This window comes from Narcine bancroftii, chromosome 14 (genome assembly GCF_036971445.1).
Source record: "Narcine bancroftii isolate sNarBan1 chromosome 14, sNarBan1.hap1, whole genome shotgun sequence".
Lineage (NCBI taxonomy): Eukaryota > Metazoa > Chordata > Chondrichthyes > Torpediniformes > Narcinidae > Narcine > Narcine bancroftii.
Window position 1 is genome coordinate 58,224,408 of NC_091482.1, and position 26,341 is coordinate 58,250,748.

The 26,341-nt window shown below is 43.3% G+C and overlaps 1 protein-coding gene across 5 annotated transcripts in view; it reads left to right on the top strand.

The window, feature by feature from the left end:
- Positions 1–26,341, top strand: part of myo5aa (myosin VAa) — a 154,839-nt gene that overhangs the window by 99,107 nt on the left and 29,391 nt on the right. For all 5 annotated transcript variants that reach the window (XM_069911090.1, XM_069911092.1, XM_069911093.1 and 2 more), the window contains exons 19-27: positions 2,628–2,839; positions 5,630–5,786; positions 7,676–7,915; positions 9,581–9,829; positions 10,154–10,247; positions 12,824–12,969; positions 18,265–18,390; positions 19,269–19,409; positions 21,165–21,224. In XM_069911090.1, the coding sequence (XP_069767191.1) occupies positions 2,628–2,839; positions 5,630–5,786; positions 7,676–7,915; positions 9,581–9,829; positions 10,154–10,247; positions 12,824–12,969; positions 18,265–18,390; positions 19,269–19,409; positions 21,165–21,224 (1,425 nt within the window). The remainder of the gene's footprint in view (positions 1–2,627; positions 2,840–5,629; positions 5,787–7,675; positions 7,916–9,580; positions 9,830–10,153; positions 10,248–12,823; positions 12,970–18,264; positions 18,391–19,268; positions 19,410–21,164; positions 21,225–26,341) is intronic.

Consider the following 26,341-nt stretch of genomic DNA (forward strand, 5'->3'; position numbering starts at 1 on the left):
AAATGTCTCCTTGGGTCAATTAAAATGATCACAGTCCAAAGGAGTGAGTCTTGGATGGAGTGAATAAGGGTTTATCAAAGAGGTGGCTTTCAAGGTGGATCTTAAGGAAAGGCTGGTATAGGAATGAAATTCTGTGCAGGGTTTGGGATAATGGGAGATTCTATTAGTGATTTTGGAGATGGGGACAGGCCACTTCCAAATTAATGCAGAGTTTGGGGTATCTGGACTTGGATAGATAAGTGGAAATCAGATCACTTTTACCAAGACTTTGTTTCCATTGTCTGCTCTAACTGTGCAGACATAACTGGCCTGGGGTTTGTAGTGAAGAATAGTGGTGGGGTTAATTAGCACTTAATGTCACAAAGGAAAAACCTTCCAGAATCTTCACCAGTTTAAGATGTATTAACGTATTGTTAACTGTTGCATTCCACCACAGGGGGCACTGTTTTGCCCTTCTGCATTGCAATGTGGAGAAATTCGTTCTATTCAAGATTCTTTTATTGTAATGAAACAGAAAATAGAGAAATTTGGGAATTTATTGACAGTTCGCATTGTAACCATCTGTGAAAATGTTGCACTTTGTTGCATGTGCTTCCAGTGTTCAGCCGCTAAAACAACTTTGCCTAGTTTGCAAATTATCAAATATCATCGGGGAGAGAAAAAAAGTAAATGCAAAGGTTGGTAAGCGGGGAGCCTTCTGAGATGAAATTTTGTGACTACAGAGTTCATATGTTCCTGTCAGAATTGCAGGTAAGATGTACGGAAGGTGTATGGAACCTTGGTTTTCAAGAGATATTGAGACCCTGGTTAAGAAGAAGAAGAGCGGGACCATTGCCTGAAGAGGGCGCACAAAATCAGTGAACTGGTGCGGACTCGAAAGGCCAACATGGCCTGTTTCCGCTCCGTAAATGGTTATATGGTTATAGTGGATTGTTATTTCTTCAAAAATATTTCAAATTGCCATATTTTCCATAGGTTTGGAAGATTTTTTAAAAATTGTGTCCTTCACATACCTTAAACCACACTTGTATTCGAATCACGTTTAATATATTTTCAATTTTACCTATTAGCGAATTGTTGGCTTTTCATGATGCTTGATGGCATTACTATTGCTGGCTTTGGGAAAAGGGAAATTTGTGCCTGGTTGGTTTTTGGACTTGTTTGTGAGACATTTTTGGAGGTCAGCGATGAGCATTGAAAACCTTGTCCAGCAGTTGAAGAGGACATTGTCAGAAATACAGTAAAACCTCGTTAGAATGCGGTAGTTGGGGTCCAAGATTTCATATCACGTTACAGCCGAATCACGGAACAGATGCATATATGTCATGATTCAGGAAGCAGGAAAACAGAATAATGTAATAAGACCTTTAAACTCCACAAATTAACATAGACATCTTGTAAATGAGTCATAGCTCCATTTTTGAGTTAGCTACTGTTAGCCTGGCATCTTAAAATCACTGTTTGGGGTCCACAGACACCCATGCTTTAAGCGATTCCACGGATTAACGAGGTTTCATTGTATTTAAATACCAAATACACGTCTTGTGTGGTCTGAGGTTCCACTACTCTGCATCTCAGCTGTCAACATGGTGGTTGTAAAATGGAGAGTTTTAAATGTTGGGTTTTTTTAAGCATTTGTAAAACTCAGGGTTGTGGCAAATATAATTAGACCATGTTTTCAAAGGTTACTTAATTTGTTAAAAATTTACTTCAACATTTTTAGTAACTGAATGTCATTGGATGAATGTCATTACTGAAGGGAAATGTAAAGTTTGGTATTAAGAAGTTAAATAATTAGTGTATTGGCAAGGTGTTTTCCAGAGTCACCGGAGATTGCGTGGTTACATGTGAGCCTTGGAGAGTAATGTTAATAGGTGAATGGCAGTGTACTGCTCTTGCCAATAACTATTTCCATATAAATGGCCACATTCACATCTCAGTGTAAACATAATGCTCGTGCAATGTGCTTGTAATGACAGTTCCATTTGTTTAAGTGTGCACATATAATTTTAATTTTTTTAAAATAGTGTATTTTGAATTCCCCTTGAATGAATATTCCATCACGTGAAGTGATTGTTAAATATTTTTAGATTTTGATATATAGCATGGTAACAGGCTCTTCTGGCCCACGAGCCCAAATACCCCAATTAACCTATCATACAGTGGGATGAAACCGGACACCCAGAGGAAACCCATACAGACATGTGGAAAACGTACAAACTCCGTACACACAGTGCCAGATTTGATGCTGTAACAGTGTTGTGCTAACCGTCCCACACCATGATTGATAGATATAGACTAAAGATGCCACACACTTCTTCCTGCTGTGCCCTCTGTAGTTTGACTAAAAATACTGTTAGTACTTAATTTATTGTGATAGGGATTGAAAGTGTTTGAACCCAAAACCTCCAAGGAATTTATTGATTTAATTCAATAGCAGTCAAAGTATTGTGCTAAATCTTGCTCTGTTAGATTAATTAAAATGATAATTAAGGTCATTTATGTGAGTATTTAGTTGGTCAGATAGGAGATTGTCACACCACATGTCTGCTTAATTTGTTCCAGACTTTTAGTTGAAAGCATTGCTGTCTCTAACACCCTGTTCTAATTTTATGCTCTTCGTTTAGGATCAGGATAAGTATCAGTTTGGTAAGACAAAAATTTTCTTTCGTGCTGGGCAAGTGGCCTACCTGGAGAAGCTGCGTGCGGACAAGCTACGAGTTGCCTGCATCAGGATCCAGAAGACGATTCGGAGCTGGTTGCAGCGGAAGAAGTATCTGCGCATGCGATCGGCTGCAATTACAATCCAGAGATATGTACGGGGCTACCAGGCCAGATGGTATGATGCTTTTGACATCAAGAATCTCTGTCTTAACCCTTTTGGACTCCGTGTCCCTGTTTTCAGGATGGGGGGTGGAGGAGGTGTCTACCATCAAGTGCATATACTTCGTGTCCCAGTTTTCGGGGAGAGAGGAGGGGTCGAGCAACAAGCGCATATACTCTGTGTCCCCATTTTCTGGGACTGATTTTAAACCCAATCACCAGCTGGTTAGTATTAGTGTCCACAGTGTAGTTCATCCATGGACCCAGTCCGGAGTATATATTATGAAAGGTTTAAAATGGCCGGAGTTCAAAGGATTAATGTGAGCCCACTGCCTGCATCTTGCAGAGGTCTGGCATGTGTTTGTGCCACCTTGTTGGGAGCTATCAGGACAGCCACTGAGAGGAGGTGGGGGCTTGAATTAGTCCAAGTTAACTGTGTGTTCCTCCGTTGTGCAAAAGCTAAGAAGGGAGGTCATTTCAACTCCACCTCATCCAGATCAAAATGGAATTATTGAGAAATTGATGGATAGAAACTATCTCGCTAAAATGGGAACTGATCAAGCTTCTGTTACGAGGAATCTTAAAACTTTCTACACATAACGAACAGCGTAACTCTAAAGTGGATAGTGGTGCCACGCATGTGCAAGAAAATAATTTGTCAAGTTGCGAATATCTCAACTTTTTAAAATATAATTTAAAAAATGTTATTTCTCCCTACTAATCTACCTGTTCCTACAACCCCCATAAGTTTATTTTGAAGGGTGGGTGGAAACCGGAGCACCTGAAGGAAAACACTGGGAGAATATTCGAACTCCTTACACAGATAGCACCAGTCAAACCCCAGTCACAGGCACAATAGCAGCGGCACACTAACCATCTGTGTATGAATTGAATAACGGCCGCCTTATCTCAACTTTCTGTCCTTCTCCCAGTATTATGAAGTTGTGTTCAGTGGGCGGTATATTATCCAGCTATGAAATATATTGTATATTCCCTTCTACACTTCTACAGTCTTGGGATTTTGATTCATTGAACTAGTTTGGGAGCTTGTCTGCAGAGCAAGTCTTTTCACAGCAGCCTCGCTAATGATTTAATGGTTTGTTTTTAAGGCTTCGTTGAGTGTCGTATAGCATGAGGGCTGACCAACTTGTTCCCAATGACGTGGATATCATTGTAGCATGGAACCCTTGTTCATAATTTCCTCTCACTTTTTAACCCCCCCAAACTGCAATTGTATGGAATGAGCAAATTATTTCCGAACCATTTCTCCTTCTCACCTGCTCTGATCATTTTAATAAATTTCAACTTGCTTGGTGTAAAAAGAATGCTGGAGAAACTCAGCAGTTCAAAAAGCATACTTCAAAGAGCAAAGATAAAGATAGATAACCAGTGTTTCAGGCTTGAGGCCTTCATCAAGAGATGAGCAAAGTGTACTTTATATCGCAAATGTACCAGCTCTTCAGCGCTTGACATCCTGTTTTGCGGAAACTGCCAAAATGTTTGGCCTGGAAGTCAGCCTGAAGAAAACGGAGGTCCTCCATCAGCCAGCTCCCCACCATGACTACCAGCCCCCCCACATCTCCATCGGGCACACAAAACTCAAAACGGTCAACCAGTTTACCTATCTCGGCTGCACCATTTCATCAGATGCAAGGATCGACAACGAGATAGACAACAGACTCTCCAAGGCAAATAGCGCCTTTGGAAGACTACAAAAAAGAGTCTGGAAAAACAACCAACTGAAAAACCTCACAAAGATAAGCGTATACAGAGCCGTTGTCATACCCACACTCCTGTTCGGCTCCGAATCATGGGTCCTCTACCGGCATCACCTACGGCTCCTAGAACGCTTCCACCAGCGTTGTCTCCGCTCTATCCTCAAAATTCATTGGAGCGACTTCATCCCTAACATCGAAGTACTCGAGATGGCAGAGGCCGACAGCATCGAGTCCACGCTGCTGAAGATCCAGCTGCGCTGGGTGGGTCACGTCTCCAGAATGGAGGACCATCGCCTTCCCAAGATCGTGTTATATGGCGAGCTCTCCACTGGCCACCGTGACAGAGGTGCACCAAAGAAGAGGTACAAGGACTGCCTAAAGAAATCTCTTGGTGCCTGCCCCATTGACCACTGAAAGTGGGCTGATATCGCCTCAAACCGTGCATCTTGGTGCCTCACAGTTTGGCGGGCAGCAACCTCCTTTGAAGAAGACCGCAGAGCCCACCTCACTGACAAAAGACAAAGGAGGAAAAACCCAACACGCAACCCCAACCAACCAATTTTCCCCTGCAACCGTGTCTGCCTGTCCCACATCAGACTTGTCAGCCACAATAAAGCCTGCAGCTGACGTGGACTTTTACCCCCTCCATAAATCTTCGTCCGCGAAGCCAAGCCAAAGAAAAAACCTTGTTGAAGAGCTCAATTGGTGATGTATTTTTATCTTTGCTCTATAAAGGACACTTTGGCCTACTGAGTTTCTCCAGCTTTGTGTTTTTACTTCAACCACGGTGTCTGCAGACTTTTGTGTTTTACCTCAACTGATCAGTCACTCGTTTTACATCTATAGTTATTGCAACACTGATGAGGTTGGCTATGTTTTTGATTTTAGATCAGCTTAGATCTACCAGAACATTGTAGTTTCAGGCAAATGCTATGTGATAGATGATAATAAACGCTGGGCTGTCAGAGATGCATTTACTGTGGATCCAGAAAGTCAAGTCTGGTGGACCTTCTACACCACTGAACTTGCCTGGTCTGGCTCGCATTTTGGCCTGATCAATAACTGCAGCCTTTTTCATTGTGTTTCAGCTACGCTCAGTTCCTCCGCCGGACCCGGGCAGCAATCCTCATCCAAAAATTCCAGCGCATGTATGCTGCTCGGCAGAAGTTCCTCCGTATCCTGTCAGCCACCCTTGTTATCCAGTCTTTTGTGCGAGGATTCCGAGGAAGGCGACGATTCAAGGCTGTAAGCTCCTGATTTAATAGCTTATTTCATTTGTGTTATTGGAAATGTTGTAATAGTTTATTTGGATCCTGAAGGACAGGTCGAAGGGGCGGCATGGTTAGTGTGCCGCTGCTATTGTGCCTGTGACTGGGGTTTGAACCTGGTGCTATCTGTAAGGAGTTCAAATGTTCTCCCAGTGTTTTCCTTCAGGTGCTCCAGTTTCCACCCACCCTTCAAAATAAACATATGGGGGTTGTAGGTTAATTGGGTGTTGCTGGGCGACATGGGCCAGAGGGGGCTGTTAAAGTGGTTCATGTCTAATTTTTTTTTCAAAAAAAATTAATTAAAAAAACTGTAAAGCAGTAAAAATAAATTTCAAGATTCCTCAATTGTCACGGAACATTACATGAATTGGCCTCCTGCCAGCCTTAAGGCTGACAAAGAGTGGCCATTAGTGTCGTCCAGCACCCCTTGTAGTAAGAGAGAGAAGCAAAAGACAGTCCCTTCAGAATCAGTGAGTATTCACAGATTCGCTTCCAGCACAGTCACCTGCCCAATTCATCGGCAACCACTGACACGATTTGGAAGCCTTCAGTTCCTGAGGCCCTTCTTGTCCTCAGATTATGACAATTTGCACAACCTAGTCATTAGACCATGATGAAATTACTTTTAAATAGGGCTATCCTACTGTTTATACATTCTTGCTATATGTTGATATGAGGTAATGTTGCCAGTGAATGAAATGCACTTTCCATTTTGATCTCAAAGTCAGTCAAGCCTCTTTTACAATGTACATGGAGGGAATATCTCTCAAATCAGCCCCACTGAATCCCTTGATCTAGAACTCAGCAACAGCCTCCAAACTGAGATATTCTTTACATCATTTCCATGTGGCCTGCCAAGCAGAATTATGTCCAAAAGTGCCTGTTAATCCTTGGAAAAGAGACCTTTTATTCCAGTAATATAAATCTGGACAATAAAGGCAAGTAGCCAGCTCTGTACACCCTGGAGTTTAAACTGTTACCTGATTTTTCCCCCATTGTTTTAATTGGCTCTTGAATGTGGAATCGCTCACAAGGGTGGGGGGGGGGGGGGGGGTGGCGACCATATTGTGAGGAAGAAATTAAGCATTTACTGTACTTAAAATCCTGAAGAACTTGTGTTGGGTGAATCTGGGTAAGAGAGCGTCCTGTTGCCAATGTAGAATGAGTTAAGTTGCCCATGAGAGACATTTCATTTCTGAATATTGGAGCCATACTGTAATAAATAAATGAATGTAATGAACCAAATATTGCAGTTAAATGCAAGGTCCAATTATCTCTTTAAATTATGGATAATTTACTTGGACTCTTAAGTTATTGGAAATACTGTATTTGTGGATTTCTTCCAAACTTTGGTGAAACCATTGAACTATTATCCTGGCTCATTTGCTCTTGATTTAGATTGGGCAATAATGGAAATAATTGGGTAACAGTAACAATGAGTTGAAATGCCAATTTGATTAAAGCAACATTAAATATGTTGTGGGATTTTTATTTTTGCATTAAGTTAGTTATTTTTTTCAGCACCCAGAAATTATTATTTTTTAAATCAGCATATCAAGAGAGAGATCACCAGGCAGGCCAATCATCGAATTTGATCAGAAAGCAAAATTGTGCAGGGCCTGGAAATCCAAAATGAAAATTGAACAGGCTGGAAATACTTTGCCAGATGCAGGCAGCATCTGTGGAGAGAGAACAACAGACGCAAGGATCATCTGTAGAGGTCGTCGGCTGCTGTGCCGGTTAAAGCCTGCTTGTTTTTTTTTTCAAAAATATATCCGTTATTACCACTGATACCAGCGTGCAGCAAATGTAAAGCTTCGGTCATAAGTCCATGTATCTCTTTAAAATGCCCTATTTTCTGCGCAGGTCCTCCGGGAACAAAAGGCCGTCATTCTTCAGAAGCACCTGCGGGGCTGGATGGCGAGGCGCAGGTACAGCAGAACACATCATGCCATTGTCTACCTGCAGTGCTGCTTCCGTCGCATGATGGCGAAGCGCGAGCTTAAGAAGCTGAAGATAGAAGCTCGCTCTGTGGAACATTACAAGACCCTCAACATTGGCATGGAGAACAAGATTGTTCAGCTGCAGTGCAAAGTCAACGGCCAGGTACAATCGCTATGCCATCAGAGAACTGCCAGAGTCCATGTTATTCACCGTTTAGGTGCACTCAACTGTTGGCTGGTTCAAATCATGTTTATGCTTTGAAGCAGCAATGCTGTTAGAGTGTCCATGAATGCTGAGGGTTATGGACATTGTAATAAAAACATAATGCTGGAGAAACTCAGCAGGTCAAACTGAAGATAAAGAAAAAGATACGTAACCAAAGTTTCAAGGTATGGAGAAAATGTGGCCAGGCCTGAACAAAATCGTGGGGCGGGGGGGGGGGGGGGGGTAGCGGCTGGGGGAGGAACATGGTCCCACAGGCAGGTGGTAAGGGAGGGAGGGAACAACAGCAAATAGGCAGGGGTGAAGTCTCTCTGAATGGAGAGGGAAAGGGGTGAATGGCTGGAGAAAAAGAGACCGAGGGACAGGGAAAAGAGGGAGAGCGGGGAGTGGTATAGCAGAAACTGGAGAGGTAGATGTTAATGGCACCTGATTGGAGAGAGCCCAGACAGAAAAGTTAGACATTGTTACTCCAATTTGCAGGTGCTCTTGGTGTGGCAGTACATGAGGCCATGGACAGACATGTCAACATGGGTGTGGGGTGTGGAATTTAAATGGTTGGCCACTGTGAAATCCCTGTTACTGTTGGGGACAGAGCGAAGGTGCTCACTGAAGTGATCTTCCAGACTGCACCAATGTAGATAAGGCCGCAAGGGGAGCACCAGATGCAGTAAATGACTCCCGCAGATGCACAAGTGAAGTGTTGCTTCACTTTAAAAGACTGGGGCTTTGAATGGTGATGAAGGAGGAGGTGTGGGTGCAAGTGTAGTACTTCCTGCAGCCGCAGGGTAAGATTAATGGGAAGGGATGTGTGGACAAGGGAGTCGCACAGGGAGCAGTTGCTGTAGAAGACAGAGAGGGGAAGATGAGGGATCATGCCGAAGGTAGTGGAAATTATGGAGGAAATAATGTGTTGGATACAGAGGCAGGTGGGGTGATAGGTGAGGACAAGGGGTGATGTTGTGTCCTTTCCCTGGAATGTGATCCTGTACGTGCATGCTTACATGATTCCTAACACGGTGGCAGCGCTAGGGTTGGTGTCATCCGGTGTGGTAACTCATGGATTCAGCCCACCATGGACCGAGTGTACTAAGTATAGGAGAAACAGGTGTGTGTTCCTTGTATGTCTGGGGTGGCATTGGCGGCACCACTGAGCGGGGTTGGGGGATGTGGGAGGAGTTGGTGGCGGTCCTGAACAGGATAGGGTGGTGGCTCCGTCCAGAGTGCATTGGAAGGCTCAAAAAGTAAATTAGAATAGAGTTTTAGCCTAGTTGTAGGATGGGCTTACGAAAAATGTGTTTGTTGTTCTAACTAACTACAGGGATGATTTTATAAAAAAACTAATACATTTCTGCTGAAACACTTCACAGAAATTTTATACAGTCATTTTGATGTCACCTCCTCTGACAATATCACCTGGTGTGGTCCGCACCTCCCTAGTGACACCATTGCCCTAATAAAGGGCTCAGACCCAAAACATTGGTTACCTTTTACTTCCTCTGGATGCTGCGTGATCTGCTAGGTTTCTCCAGCACTTTTGAGTGTTGGACTCAACCCTGGTATCTGCAGATTTTTCTCGTTTAACCTCGCTCCTTTCTTTAAATGTAGACGAAAGAGATAAAATCTCTGCTGGAGAAGTTGGTGAGCCTGGAGACTACGTATACCAACGAGACGGAGAAGTTACGGACTGAGGTTGACCGGCTGCGAATTAGTGAAGGAAGTGCTAAAGTGTCCTCCAACAAGATTACGTGCCTGATGGAAGAGATTGCAATACTACGTAAGGAACTCGAGGAAACGCAGGCTCATAAGAAACGTTTGGAAGAAAGTGCGGATAAATACAAACAGGAAACCGATCTGGTGAGCACTTCCTGTATCTTCCTGTCTGCCATGTTGCAAGGGAACTTTAATAAAACTGCATTGAGAAAATTGTTAATATTAAGTAATATTTCTTCATTATGCAATCAGCATCTCTCGATGAACAGATTGCCCTAGGTTCTTTTCAGAATATGTCATTTATGTTCTTCCTTGAGTGAGATTTAAATTCTGCTTTGGGACAGTTCAATAGAACGGGGAGATTCAGGATTTCTCAGTTGCAGAGGCAATACCAGTATTGTCATGTGATTACTGTGGAATAAGCAATTAATAAAGGGAAAGCTGTTATAATCTCTTTGTCCTTTCTAGGTGGTGTTCCAGCTGAAAGAGTGGAATGCTTTGCTGAAGAAGGAAAAGGAGGATCTGAATCTCCGCATTCAGGAGCAGGTCAAAGAGATTACAGGTGACACTGCCATTCTTGTTTAGGTAAAAAACAGTGGGCAATGAAAATTCGGAGGGTGAAGTCTAACTGTGTGATCGCGGCAGTCGTCTTCCTCCCTCTGAGGAGGTGTTAAAGTGGACCTGAGTTTACTTGAAAGCCAACACAAACTGTTAATCACTTTGCAAAGTGCAGGAACTCTATTACTGCCACAAACAGTTAACTTACTACAAGGGAGACTCCCTCATGTTTACAATATTACCTTATTATTACTTTTAATCTCCAGTTTTCTGGAACATTCGAATAGTCTGCTCCATACAAATTCCTTCAAGTTCTCTCGGGATTTGTTAGCCTCACACCACCCTTTATAAGGAACTCCCAAGCTGATGACAAGAAAGGAGTGTTGCCAAAACTGCAGCCCTCTTTTTCCTTTCAATCAGCATTTTAAAACTTAAATTTTTATAATCTAAAATTTACTTTCTCAGTAGAATGTGACAGAGAAATCAACAGTTTGTGAATATTGTCCTTTATTTCAATATAGAACAACTTTATCAGCTGCTGGTTGTTTTCTGGTGTTGGGTCAGGTGCCGGTACTGTACTCATGATATAGGCTGGTTTTTGATAGCTATCACTGTAATACAGCTTTAAAATATACTAAATCTTTTGTTTGGATCGAGCATAGTGCTGGTCTGATAACTTTCTGCAAGATCTTGAAGGAAGGGGTTGCAGAAATAGTAGAGCCATTGGGTGAACTTCTTCACAACTTGGAGTATTTGGGTTGAATGCCAGCAGATTTTAAAAGGAGAGGAAAGTAATGAATTGCAGAATGCTTATTGAGTAAATGCTGGAATCTCTTGTCAAGCTTGCATTAACGAGTCATTTTGAAAAGATTTATTCAATCAAACCTAGTCAACAGGGTTTGTGAAATGGAAAAGATGTTTGACATGTTGGCTGGGAATCTTCAGAAGTGATGCATTTGGATTTCCAGAAGGCTTTCAGGGAGGTACCACACCAAAGGCTATTAGTCAATATGTTGACAAGGAATATCAACAGGGTCTTTTTACAGATTGGAAAGACTCTTGACTATAGACTCCAGCATCCTCCAAACATTTCTCATGTTCCCCCACACCTTGATGAAGGGCTCAAGCCAAAAACGTTGGTGATGTACCTTTGCTACATGAGGGCACTGTTTGGCCTGCTGAGTTTCTCCAGCATTTGCGTGTTTTTTCAGATTGTAGTCATGGAATGCTCAAGGATCAGGCTTTGGCTTTCACTGATTTACTGTCATAGCTAATGGTGGAAGATGGGGCACAGCACACGTCTGCCTTCTGCAATAGTGAGGATCTCCCAGTAGCCACCCATTTCCATTCCCTTGCTGACATAACTATCCATCACCTCGTGCACTGCCTGACTGAGACCAACTGCAAACTGGGGGAACTGCTCCTTGTATTCCATCTGGGCACCCTCCAACTGGATGGCATTAACATTGGCTTTCTGGTTTTCGTTAGAAACCCACCCCACCTTTTTGTCTCCTTTTACAGAGCTGAAATCTATTCTCACCTTTCCTCTTATTCAATAAAGAACTTTTGTCTGTTGGTCTGTACTCCTCTTTCTATTCTTTCCCTCTTTTTTTTAATCCCCCTCCCCCAGCCTTTTACACAAATATCAATCTCTTTTATTGCTCATACCTTGAAGAAGGGCTCAGGCCCAAGGCATCAATAATATATCTTTATCTCCATGGACACTGCAACACTGGTTGAGTTCCTCCAGCATCTGAGTTTTGAGTACAATCTCAGCACTGCAGGCTTTATGTTTCACCTCAGTTAACTTTCTGCTACCTGTTAAGTGCTTTTGCCAGTTTATTACTCTCGCATAGATGTTGGTACAGCTGAGGGTGACCTGTTCCCACACATTTGTAGTCCTGGACTAGAAGCTCAGAGATACCCAGATCTACCTTGGACTTGGAATCTTTCTTCTCCCTAATGTGGGATTGTGTGAGGTTCACCACTTGTGTTGTGTATTATTATCAGCCATTCTACACCCCCCCCCCCACCCCAGGGGGGTACAGCACATTTAAGTGGGGGGGGTGCACAGATTGAAATCCTAAATGGTATTTTATGTTGTCAGTAGGAGAGAAGGATGGAAGAAACCAACTAAACTTGATTGCTTCACTGGGAAGGGGCCCATAAATTTTGAGGCCTCCTTAGGGAGGCAGAACCAAAATTAGGTTGAGAATGCTGGTCTTAATCATGAATTTAGAACCAAAGTCCTCTCACATGCCATCACACCAAGACATCACGCATTTATGGTAAGGTTTAACAGGGTGCCCCATTGTCCGGTGATATGTACTTTACAAAGAACATCTTTGCTTTGTATCAGTGCATTGAGTAAGTTCAGCTTCTTAAAAAGTATCCTGCTTTTTGTTTTGAATAAAGACTCATGTAAATTCAACAAACAACACATTATATTCTTTTCCCACACAATATAATTTACAGTCCATTTTTCTCCCCTCCCTTAAATTATGCAAATACAAAAGCATAAGAATATAGAAATACAAAGCCACATAACTATCAGTGAAATTGTATTCTGCTATTCTTCAGAATCGATGGAAAGACAGAATAAAGAAGAAACCAAACAGCTTCAGATTGACCTTAATGATGAAAGATCCAGGTATCAGTCTCTGCTTAACGAGTTTTGCAAACTGGAGGAGCGCTATGATAACATGAAAGAAGAAATATCTTTGGTTGTAAGTATTTTGAATCTCCTGATGTTTAGCAAAGTTAAGTTCTTAGTGTGAATGGCAGGGCAGACTTGATGGGTTGAATTGTCTATTTCTGCTCCTATCCATGGTTATGGATCGTGTTGGTAAATTCCAATATTTCCACATAGGACTAACACACACCGGACAAAGCCACAGCCGTACTCAGCAGTCATCAATCCCATCTATTTCAAAAGCTCCATCATGTGAAGACTCCTTTATTTATGATAGGCCATTAGCTCTCTGACCTTTTGCAAGTATAGGCCAGGCACTGAATCTACCACCCAGTTACTTCACTGTGAATTGTAAGGCTGAGGGAAAGACCAGAAATGAGCTAATAGCCTTGTTTTTTTTAATGTTTTAGTTTTTTTAGGGCAACCTATTTGGTATAGTGGTTAGTACAACAATGTTACTACCTGGGTTCAACTCCAGCACTATCTGGAAGGAGTTTGTAAATACTTCCTGTGTCTGTGTGGGGTTCCTTCATAGAACAATTCAACACAGTACACTCATGTTGGGTCAACCCATATATTCTTTCCTAAATAAACCCTCCCTACCCCATAACCCTCTATTTTTCTTTCATCCATGTGTCTGTCTAAGAGTCTCTTAAATGCCCCCAATGTTTCAGCCTCCACCACCATCCCTGGCAAGGCATTCCAGACACACACAGCTCATTGTCCAAAAAAAAATGCCCCTGGTGTCACCCCCAAGCTCCTCTCCCTTAATTTTGTACATTTGTCCTTTGGTGTTTGCTGATCTTGCCACGAGAACAGGTGCTGGCTGCCCACCCTATCTATGCCTCTCAATCTTGTAGACCTCTATCAAGTCTCCCTCATCCTTCTATGCTCCAAAGAGAAAAGTCCCAACTCTGCTAACCTTGTTTTATAAGACTTCTCCCCAATCCAGACAATATCCTGGCAAATCTCCTCTGCACCCTCTCCATAGATTCCACAAACTTGTGTTAAGAACTGAACACAACATTCTAAGTATAGTCTTACCAAAGATTTGTAGAGTTGCAACATGACCTCTCTACTCCTGAATTCAATCCCCCTATTGATGAATCCCAGCATCCCATAGGGCTCTTAACTATCCTATCAACCTGTGCAGCGACCTTGAGGGATGTATCGATTTGCATCCCAAGGTCCCTCTGTTCATCCACACTCACGTTATCGACCATTAACCCTGCACTCAACCTTCTGGTTTGTCCTTCCAAAATGCATCACCACACACTTATCCTTATTGAAATAATTCTGCCACTTTTCCGCCCAACTCTGCATCCTGGCTACATCCTCTTGTAATCTTCGACAACCTTCAGCTTCATTCACAACTCCTCCAACCTTCATGTCATCTGCAAACTTTCTAACCCATCTGTCCACCTCATCACAAAGAGCAGGGGGTCCCAGAACAGATCCTTGTGGCACTCCACTAGTCACCAACCAACTTACCTTCCACCATTAGTACTCCTCTGCTTTTTTCCTACAAGCTGATTTTTTTTTTATCCACACAGCCAAGGTTCAACAGATCCCATGCCTTGTGACTTTCTGGATGAGTCCTTCATAGGGCATGTTGTCAAATGCCTTACTAAAATCTTGCAGACCACATCTACTGCCCCACCCTATCTTTTGTTACCCCTTCAAAAAAACTCAATTAGACAAGCGAGGCACAACCTTTCCTTCACAAAGCCTTGCTGACTCTCCTTGAGTAGACCGTCCTCTCCATTAGTTTACACACCACTGATGCAAGACTCACCGGTCTGTAATATCCAGTATTCTCCCCATTACCTTTCTTATTAAAAAAAAAAAGGGGACAACATTTTCTATTCTCCAATCCTCTGGCACCTCCCCTGTGGCCAAAGAGGATTCAAAAATCATAGCTACTACCCCAGCTATCTCTTCACTCACTTCCACAGCAGCCTAGAATATATTGCCTCCAGCCCTGGGGAATTATCAATCTTTATCTTTTTGAGAAGATCCAACACTTCCGCTCCCTTAATCTCCACATTGTCCAGCACACAGGCCTATTCAATTTCAAATACTGAGGTAAAATATTCATTTTGGACTTCCTCTGCTTCCCTTATCCTTTAGTAGCCCCACCACCTTCATTCTTCTGTTCTTCACATACGCATAGAATGCCTTGGAGTTCTCCTTAATTCTACGTGCCAAGGCCTTCTCATGCCTCCTTTAACCTCTCCTAAGTCCTTCCTTAAACCTTTTTCTGGCGACTGTATACTTCTCATGATCCTTTCCTGTTTCATGCTTCCTCTATCTAATATATGTTTCCTTCTTCCTCTTGACTAGTTGCCTGACCTGGTTCATCAGCCGCAGTTCCCTTTTCCCACCATCTTTTCCTTGAGCCCTGCACGAATAGTCCCTTCCTCCACATTACTTCTATGCTTTCACCCTTAATTATCTGTTTCCAATTTATTCTCACTAGTTCCTGCCTCATCCCTTCATAATTAGCCCTTCCCCAATTAAGCACTTTCCCAGTTTGACTGTTTTTTTATCCTTTTCCACACCTATGTTGAATCTAAGGGAGTTGTGGTCACTCTCACCATAATGCTCCCCCACTGACCAGTTTCATTCCTCAGAACCAGATCCAGTTTGGCCTCATCTTGTCGGCTGGTCCAAATACTGTGTCAGGAATCCTCCTTGTACACGATTGACAAATTCCATCCCATCTATCCTCTTGCAGTCAGTAGGTGCCAATCAATATTAGGAAAGTTGAAATCACCCATGACTACAACCCTGTACTTTCTGGACCATTCTAAAATCTGCTTGCTTCTCTGCTCCTCAGTCTCCAGAAGGCTATTTGGGGACTAGACTACTCCTTGCACACTGATAGCTTTCCTATTCACCCATACCTACTCAGTGGCCACTCCCTCTGCAGACTCCTCTCTTTCTATAGAGGTGATATTATCCCTGACCAGCAATTCCACCCCACCCCACCCCCCATTTCTACCTTCCATCCTATTCTTTTTAGGAAAAACCTAAACCAGGTACCTGCATCAGCCAATCTTGCCCTTCTTCCAGCCAAGTTTCAGTAATGGCCACAGCATCGTGGTTCCACATACTGATCCATGTCTAAGTCCACCCTCTTTATTCCTAATACTCCTAGCATTGAAATAGACACGTTTCAAACCCTCTAACTGGCTACCTTTGTTTTGTCCCCTGAAGGTCCTTCCTCTCCAACTCAGAACACATAGCATTATGCTTTTGTCCTTCTACCCTAATCTCTGCACTCTCATTCTGATTCCTACGCCCCCCTGTCAAACTAGTTTAAACCTTCTCCAATAACCTGCCTGCCAGGATATTGGTCCCCCTCCAGTTCAGGTGCAGCCTGACCTTTTTGTACAGGTCTGACTTCCCCAGAAGAGACCCCAATGATCCACATATCTGAACCCCTGTCCCTGGCACCAATTCCTCAGCCACACATTCATCTGCCACAACTTCCTGTTTCTACCCTTTCTGGTACGTGGTACAGGCAGCACCCTTGAGGTCCTGGTTTTTAATTTCTATGTTCTCTCTTCAAGACCTCAGCCCTACTCCTTTCTATGCCATTGGTCCCCACTTGGACTACAACATCCAGCTGCTCTCCCTCCCCTTCCAGAATGCTATGAATTTGATCAGAGACATCTCTGACCCTGGCACTTGGGAGGCAACATACCATTCAGGAGCCTCAATCTTGTTCATGGAACCTCCTATCTGCTCTCCTAGCTAATGAATCCCCAGTTACTATAGCTCTCCACTTCTTCCCCCTTCCCTTCTTAGCCAGGGATGTAACTACCTCTGCTTGTCCCTGGTAGATCATTTCCCCCACCCCCCAACAGTATCTAAAACAATTTACTTGTTGAGGGTAACAGCCACAGGGGTGCCCTGCTCTTTCTGCCTCTTCCCTTTCCCTCTCCTGAGTTACCTGTCTCCTCACCTTTAGGGGTTACTGGCTCCCTGAAACTTCTGTCTATCACTACCTCTGCCTCCCTTAAGATCCAAAATTCATCCATCTCCCTAACTCTGTTTGTCAGGAGCTGCAGCTGGATGCACCTTTTGTAGTTGTAGTCATCAGGAACAAGCATACTGTCCCTGACTTCTCACATCCTACAACCAGAGCACTGGACTTCCCTAACTACTTCCTCCATTACCTACTCCAAAGTTAATTACACTTAGTAAAGAAACTTACCAGGTTTACCTTTGTGGGAGCAGGCTCTCCAAAGCCTCTCAAGTCAAAGTGTCCCTCCTTTTATTTGTCCCTGCCTCTTATCTCAATTACTCACTCCCACCTGTTTAACCCTTAATTGCTTAAAGTGCTTGCCTCCAGCTGGCTTTTGACAAGCCCAGCTCACTTGCTCACCTCTCTCATGCACCTCCTACCCGGTCTGGAGAACACTGCTCCCACCTTTCAAAAACGTACTGGTTAATTCAGTGTAATTGGGCAGCAGGGACTCATGGGCTGAAAGGGCCTGTGACATTGCTGTATATCTAAATTTAAAAAAATAATTTAAACAGTTCCTTAAATGTTTTCTGAAATGCTAGTAGTTTTGACAGCAGAGCTGAGGATGAGCCTTTATCAGCTTTTAAAGCTCTTGTGAGAGGTTTTTGGGGTAGACTGTCTTCACTGTATCATTTCAGGGACTGTTGCTGTCAGGGTCTTGTCAATATGGTGCCAGCAAGTGCATTCAGGAATGGAGTTGTGAATGTGCAAACACCAGCCAAATACCTTTGAACGTGGCTTCACCACTTTTTTTCTTTTGGTCTCTGTTCCTTTGTGTCCTGTGAACTGCAGACAATTCCTTTTCCAAGAATTGACTACTTCCTGTTAAACACCCGCCATTGTTTGCATTCTACTATGGCCTGGTTCCGCCCCCATCGCCAACAACTATAATCATACCATCTTCACCACTATTCAACACTAATTTCCTTTCTCAACTATTGCCATGCCACTGGAACCATTTTTCAAGTCCTTGTAATTTTTCTTGCTACGTTCCCTCTGTCTAAAATGAACCCTCGAATTTTACCTGAACCCAGATAGTTAGCCAGTCCTCTCCAATGCAATCTTCCCCTTTCTGTGACTCATTGGACACATTTTACACATCAGGACCAGGGTACAAAGTTTCTTTGGACATCATTGGTTCAAACGTTTTGTTTACTTTATGCACGTCTCCCTCTGGCCCTGACCTGACCTGACCAACTTTAGGATCTGGTTTACAGACAGTTCCACATTAGCCATCTGTAGAATTCCCTAGATCTGGTTGTTACTCACTGGGAATTGCCCCAACTCCTTTTACAGAGCATAACAAAGCCTGGTCACAGAAGAACAGACTCAACGCACAGCAGCAATGAGTCGGAATACACCTACAGCTCCCTGCTTTCTTCCGAGCCCGGAGAATCAGAAGATGTGACAAGAAGAACAGAGGTTGGTTCCATTCTTCAGGGGGGGGGGGGGTTCCCTTGAAGTTGAAGCAGGGCCAATCAGGTAGAAGCACTCATGAAAGTGCTAAAGTACAGCTATTTACATCTTTACTGGTGTCTCGGAGGGAAATTTGGAGGATAATACTGACCATAGAGAACCAGGCGAAGGTGCAAGCTCTTGGGGGGGTTGCAGGGGGACTGCAAAGGTATGTCGATGGATTGAGTGGGCAAGACTGTGGCATGTAGAATATAACATGCAGAAATTCAAAATGATCCTTTTCAGTGGGGAAAATGGAAAAGATGAAGATCTTTTGTACTCCCTGTGACCGCTTGGAATTCCTTCAGGTGCCCCGTTTACCTCTAATATCCCACAGACCCGCAGGTTTGGGGAAGTTAATTGTTCACTGTAAATTTTCCCCAGTGTGGAGGTGAATTACAGGATCTGTGGGGAGTTGCAGAGAAGGTGGAGAGAATTAAGAAAAATGTGTTTAATGTAGGGCAAGCCATTGTAGACTCTGAGTAGCAGGACCTGTTTTAAAGCTGCATTTCTCTAACTCCAATGAGAGAATTAGCGACTGTGAGATCATACTGAAATCAAGGGACATAAAACGTAATCTGTGGTATAACTAACCAGCATGCAAAGTAGCTGGTTGAGACATTAATGTTGTCTTTAGTTACACTAATTCTAAGCAAAGGATTGCACAGTGGATCCAGATAATCCATTGATTGGATTGCAATAGATTCTCCCTGGCTTGATCCTATTTGAAGTGAAAATGAGCTTCAGGACATGAGACATGTACGCCCGTCTTCTCAGAAACCAAGAGTGGATGGTTTTGGAGTTGTTTTTGCCAGAATGTATCACTTGTGTCATGCCTGTTGTAGGAATTTCCAGATCAGAAAGGAACTTTGGATATGTCGCTGTTCCTGAAACTTCAGAAACGTGTGACGGAGCTGGAGCAGGAAAAACTGGCCTTGCAGGAGGAGCTGGATGGAAAGGAAGAACAGGCACTAAGAAGCAAAAAGGTAGTGACCAGAGAAAGTTGGCCCTGTGTTCGAATGAAGCAGCGGTGTAGATCAGTTGGCACAAACAGGAAATGTTTCACAACATAGGTGGCTGTTTGGCCCACTGTGTCTGTGCTGACCTCAGAGAGGAAATTGATCACTTCTTCCCAGGTGCAGCTACGCACAACCTGTGGGAGCTGTATGTTCACTAGGGTCCTACAAATTGGGGCATTTAGAACATAGAACACTTCACTACAGGACAGGCCCTTCAGCCCTTGATGTTGTGCCGACTTAGCCAAAAACCTCCCTTACTTGTAACCCCATGTTCCTGTCTAGAACTCTATTAAATACCCCTTGTAATGCATTCCAGGTACCACAACTGTTTTTTTTTTGTTAAAAACCTTACCTCTGATATCTATCCTAAACTTTTCTCCCTTCACTTTGTACTGATGTCCTCTGGTGTTTGCTCCTTCTGCCCAGGGGAAAAGGTGCCAGCCGTCTATGCTTCTTAGAATCTTGTAAACCTCTATAAATTCACCTCTTATCCTTCTTCGTTCCAAAGAGAAAAGCCCAAGCTTTGCTAACCTTATTTTGCAATCCAGGTAAATCTCCTTCACATCCTCTCTGTAGCTTCCACTTTCCTGTAATAAGGTGACCAGAACTGAACACAATATTCTAAGAGTGGTCTCAGCAGACATCTGTCTTGAAGGCTTGCATGCTTGGGTGTGATGATGTCTGCTCAGTCAGTCTTGGATTTTCTTTTACTTGCACAAATGAAGGGTGCTGTTTGATTCCGTTATTGATTGAATTAAAAAGAATATTTGATATAAATGGTACTGGCCCTTCAACAACGTCTCTTTGGTTGGCTGATGGGGGAATGTTTTCCCTTCACTGCTGACCAAATGTCCCTTCCTGAGTGACTTCACCCTTGCTCTTAATGCAGTGACCCTTTGTTCTAAAGTCTCCCACAGCAGAATGTGGCATTCTTGCATTTACTTTACCAAATCCTTCTCTACTCATTTAGTCTGCACAGTTAGTGTAGTGGCTGATGCCACATTATTACAGTGCCAGCGACCTCAGTTCAAATTTTGTGCTATCTGCCAAGAGTTTGTACGTTTTCCACGGGAGCTCCAGTTTCCTCTCATCCTCCAAAAAAGTGTGGGGATGATTGGTTAATTGGGCGGCATGGGTTTCAATAGCCGGAATTGGCTTCTAGCACATTTTAAGTTGAAAGTACCTCCATCAGATTATCCCTCAAACTATCAAACTCTAAACAGTACAGATCAAGATCAGTTGACACACCTAATATTTACGCTCATAGAAAGCAATTGTCAGTGCCCTTGTCAAAAGGAGAGTGTAAAATGGAAGGGGCCAGTATCCAGGTGTGTGGTTACTCGGTAAGTAAACTTTAATTGACCATGTATTTGAAGGCCCCATTGACTAAATGCCGAACTTTGAAGGGTGGAAGGATGCTGACGGTTTCTGCAGCTGTTCTCCAGGGGAAATTTTGGGAGGACAGGATAGATCAATGGTTCTCAAATTTTATTTTTTCGCACTCCCACAACTTACTAATAACAGAGCACTTTTTGCATAGGATACCATTGGTACTCTTTGGTTAGGAAGGGATTACTTAAGATTGTATGTGAGTAATCTCTGACATAGATTGTGTACCTCATAAATCTACTAGATTTCTAGAGAATTGAATGGCAGGTTTTTGTCAAGTAAATGCCATTTTACTCGAGTCAACTAATGGATTTGGTTTGTGCGTTTTACCAGGAGGTGGAAGATCAACAACTTAAAGCCAGGGGGGCCGAACTGGAATACGAATCCCTGAAGGTAGGTGGCATCTGGATGCGACCTGTCACTCTTTGGAGAGAAGGACTTTCTTTGCTGGAAGCAGGGGGGATTCCCTTGGTCTATTGAATTGGTCTATTGGGCAGCACGGTTAGCGCAACCCTGTTACAGCACCAGCAATCGGGATTGGGGTTCGAATCCCGTGGAGTTTGTACGTTTTCCCCGTGTTTTCCTGGGTTTCCTCTGGGGGCACCGGTTTCCTCCCACCATTCAAAGCATACCGGGAATTGTAGGTTAATTGGGCGGCATGGGCTGAAATGGCCTGTTACCATGTTGTTTGTCTAAATTTAAAATTTGAAGAGTTCAAGATGCTTTCCCAGACTCCATCTATGAGTCTTCACCAAGTGGCTCTCTGCAGAAAATCATCCCACTCTTGCGTCACTTCACCAAGGATCAGCTGTTTGAGATTTTCTATCAAGTTACAGAACAAGTTGGAGCAGGCCATAGGGCCTATCCTTTCGCATCATCTTATTTGCTCAGCCACAGGACGTGGACTTTGCTGGTTCGGTTGACGTTTGTCATCTGCCTGTAATTGCTCCATTAAATCATGGCTTGCTGGAAAATTGCAGAGGGTGTGCTCTGGTCATGGCTAATAGCAATGTAACCTTGGCTCTACACATTCCAGTTCAACCTACTAAGCTTCACCCTCTTGTGTACCCAGAATGTTTCTCCCGCTAGCATAAAAAAAACATATTCAAAGCTTCTGCTGTTCCAAAGATCCACAACATTTTGAGAAAAAGGTTCACCTTGCATGGACAACCCCTCAATTCTAAATAGCAGTTCAAGATTCTCCTATGAGTCATCTTGATGGCAGGTTTCCTTCCCAGCCAGAGACACCTCCTCTCATCATTTCTGTCCCGTCATGATGCCTTCAGGATGCTTCCCAACAGATCTTGGGGAGGTTTGCGGCACACTTTTTTAAAGAAATGAGGCTCCGGTTTAAAAATTCTCCCAAATCAGGAGTGAACCCTGGGCCCTGGAGCAAGTGGTAACATTCCCATCAGAGAGAAATGATCTGTTCCAGAGAAATAGTTTAATTACTTTCTCCTCCTTTTTCTCAGACTCCAGAACTGTCCCTTTAAATGCAACGTTCCTTTCAAATATGGTGTTGACTTTTCTTTCCATTGAACGGTAGGAGGTTTTCAACACGGTACTTGCCAACATGGAGCTGTTTTGCACAGAACGTTGGCGCTGTGATATCAATCTACTGTAGACATCTGTCTTTTTGCAGTAGAAAGTGGATCAGTATTTGTCATCATGTGAACAGCTTGTAGTCAGCCCAGTGGCGCTTGTGATACCTGACCTGTCTGTTTTTACATATTTCCTTGGGTGGCTCTGTATCCTTATGAATGATTGATACTTCTTCATATTTTGGTGAATGGTATAAGCTGGGGGGGGGGGGGGCGGGGGGGGGAGGGTGGATGGGAATGTGGAGAGAATTTACGGAGAATCAAAGGGCCACCTTCTACGGTACAAGAGTCTATATGATAACACAAGGTTGTGACTGAAGGATCAACCCAGTATCGCACAGCCTCTGCATTAGGAATAATACTCTTCCACAACCAAGCTTCTCGTCTTGAATCTTTTTTTGTTCCTGTCTCTACGTTTTTGTTTCCGTATCACCGTCCACATCTGTCCTTCCTGCCTCATGAGCTTTACTTGGATGAGCATTTTCTCACCAAACAATTTGTTGGCTGGCTTATCATAAGATCTTGGATTAACTGAGTTCCAGGCAGTGGGACTGAAGTAAGAGCAGGTGAAATCTCAGGAAGTTATTCACTCGGGTTCATTTCAACATTGTACTGAAACAGCCCTTCAAAGAGTGAAGTGGCACCACCCCTCTGCTATAACCCAGGTGGTTGAGCACTTGCCCCCCATTTACTAGTGTGGGGAGAATACTTCAGTAATATTTCCACCAGTCAAGGACTTCAATCCTGAGTTTGATCCTGTTGATTATGCAGGATACTCATGTTGAGCTAAATTTAATAAATTTAAACATTCTTATTTCTATGTTCCCTCATAGAGGAAGGTCGTTTCAGTCCTCTGATTTTATGCCAGCTCGCTGTCTAATTGCATTCCCCTGTGGCGGTACGCTATTAGGCAGGCGAACATTGCTTGTCATGCATGCAGCGGGGCAGCCGGCCAAAATGGGGGTTTCCTCCTGATCTCAGCACCGGGCTCAGAAGCCCGCGCTTGGCGACCCACGTGACGCCCCGGTAACGTCAGCGCCCCCCAGCGCGCTCTCAGCCAGGTCCGGGCTGGGAGTATAAGATCAGCCAGGCAGTCTGCAATAAATCAGCTTTGCTCACTGAACTCAACCCGTTTGGTTGTGCGATCCTTCAGTTAGCAAGGGTAGCCGCTGCTACACCCCACTAATCCCACATTCCCTCCCCACCCACCTATTTAAATTCCCCCACTCTCGACATACTAGAGGCAATTCATCCACTAACTGTTGGTAGCTCTGCCCCTCTGCTCTGAATCGGGATTATTTAACCGCAAACAATGGTGCCATTTCTAATGGGCCTGGTCTAATAGGTAGGCAGAACAAGTTTGAAGGTCTGAACGGTTGGCTCACATTCCCACTCATCAGTAGCCAGAGATTAGCGAGGCAGAAGAATGTCATACCTGACAGTGCGCACAGACAGCCTGAATGGAAGAGATTTTAAACCAAAGTGCTTTCAGCCAATATTGGCGAGCTGGAGAATTATCCCTGGTGTGCTGGCTAAGAATTACCCAGAAAAATCCTCAAATAAAAAGAGATGATCAAGTAAGTTATGATCATATTGTTTGTGGGTGCTGGTTGTGCACCTGTTGGTTGCTTCCTTTCCAATATTACAGTAAAAAGCCCTAAACTCCGGACTGCTTGGAATTGGGTCGGTTCAGATATTTGGATCTTCTGGATTCTCTGGCAATACTTTTAAAATTCAAATTTAAAGAGAATAAGCAGGTAAATTCTAATGGTTTATTATTGTTTCATATAAAATACAAAGTACAAAAAAAAAACAAATATTTTTTCCTTACATTTCCGTGACTTCCGCCTGGTCCTTTTTTTTTGCCACTGTACATCTGTGGCACTTGTGCATGCATGAGCGCACACACGCAAAATCAGAGTTTTCGAGAAGTCCAGATTCTCATGTGGTCTGGATTTTTGGACATTTATTTACTTTTCATAAATAATTTATTCGCCGTGAAGTACTTTGGGATCCCACGTGTCCATGGAGTAATACATAAAAGCAAGTTTCATCTGTCATGTAATAAATTAAATGCATTTTAAATGCATCTAATCTGATCAATCCTTTCACAAATTAAAAATTATTTTATCTTTGCGCTCCAAATTTTCAGACTTTTGAAAATGAATGGGATTATTCAAACTGAGCAATTTGCCAAAATTGTGGATGTAAAACTATTGGTTAGAATCCCATCTGGCACTTACCCCATCTCACCCCACCTCCTCTCTTGCTGCCAGCATGTCAATACCAGCTCAGGCACACTGCCAGCTTGAAGACAGCGTTTCCTCAGCACCTGCCCTATGCTGTTAAACAGGAACGTCTGCAGTTGCTGAGGTCTGCAATACGCCAACATGCTGGAGAAACTCAGCAGGTTACGCAGTGCCCACAGGGTTAACTAACGCACACCTGACGAACATCCCAAATCTGAAACATTGCTTCGTGTGGAGGCTGTGTGACCTGCTGAGTTTCTTCAGCATGCCAGGGCATTGCTCTCAGTGATATTTGCTGGGAAGTTCAAGGAAAGGTGGACAACTGCACCATCTAGTGGCTGTGAAGCAGATTTCCGCTGGTGAACAAAAAAAAATGTGTGGTGAAACATGAAAGTCTGCAGATGCTGGGATTGTAGTTAAAACGCACAGAAATGCTGGAGGAACTCATCTGGTCTCGCCGCGTCCATAGGAGACAAAGATATATTACTGATGTTTCAAGGTATAAGAAAAAAGCAGGCAGGATTCTTAATTAAAGATTGAGGAGAGAAAGAATGGAAGGGGGACCTAACAACCTAAATGTGTTAATTGGTTATGATAAAAGGACAGGTGAGAATTGACAGAAGACAGAGGGTAAAAGGAAAAGAGAGAGAGAGATAGACAAAACAATAGGGAAGGAGAGGGGGGGTGGTGGGTGGGGGGGGGGGGGGTTGTCTAATGGGAACCAGAGAAGTTAATGTTAATGCAATCTGGTTTGAACATTCCCAGACAGAAGGTGTTCCTCCAGTTTAGTCTCAGTCTGGCAGTGCATGAGACCATGGACAGACGTCAGCAAGGAACTCCAACCCCTCGTTATCTCTAAGGGGTAGAGGCACTGTCTTCCTGCAGGTTACCAGGAAGCCTCTCCCTTTATACCTAATACAATTATAATGTTCTGAAACCATCAGCTCCCACATTAAAATGGTTAACTTCCTAAAAGTAAATGGTAATAACCAGCAAATTCCTTCTGTTGAAACTTGCGAGGAATAATTGGTTTTGAAATAGCAAGTGGCAGTGGTGTCAACAAAAACTGTCCTGTTGGCACAGTGGTCTGGAAACTAATAATTTATTACAGACTATGTGTATGTCATTTATTTGTTGTAAGGTTTACTGAGATACAATGGGAAACCTTTTGTGTGCTATCCAGGCAAGTTAACCCAAACTTAAAGGGTAGTGCAAAAAATAAAACAAAAGAGCAGAGAAATGTTCAGCTCGAATTTTGTTAAGAAAGATTGTTCAAATCTGGCACCGTCTGTAAGGAGTTTGTATGTTTTCCCTGTGTCGACGTAGGTTTCCTCTGGTGCACCAGTTTCCTCCCACCATTTAAAAAGAAAGTCCTGGGGGTTGTAGGTCAATTGAGTGTAATTGGGCACTACGGGCTTATGTGCTGAATGGGTCTGTAACTGCTGTATGTCTAAATTTTAAAAATTAAATTCTGGAAAAAATATGGATCTAATATTTCCTGAAGCTTGCCACATTTCCACATTTTTTTAAATCAGTCAGATTCTCTGTGTAAGTAATGCTCAGAGATGACATCATGTGCAGGATTCCAGGATCTGTGATGGCCTGCTCTTGAAATGGAGAAAGGTTTCATTATTCAAGTCAGGTTTGCTTCATCAATGGC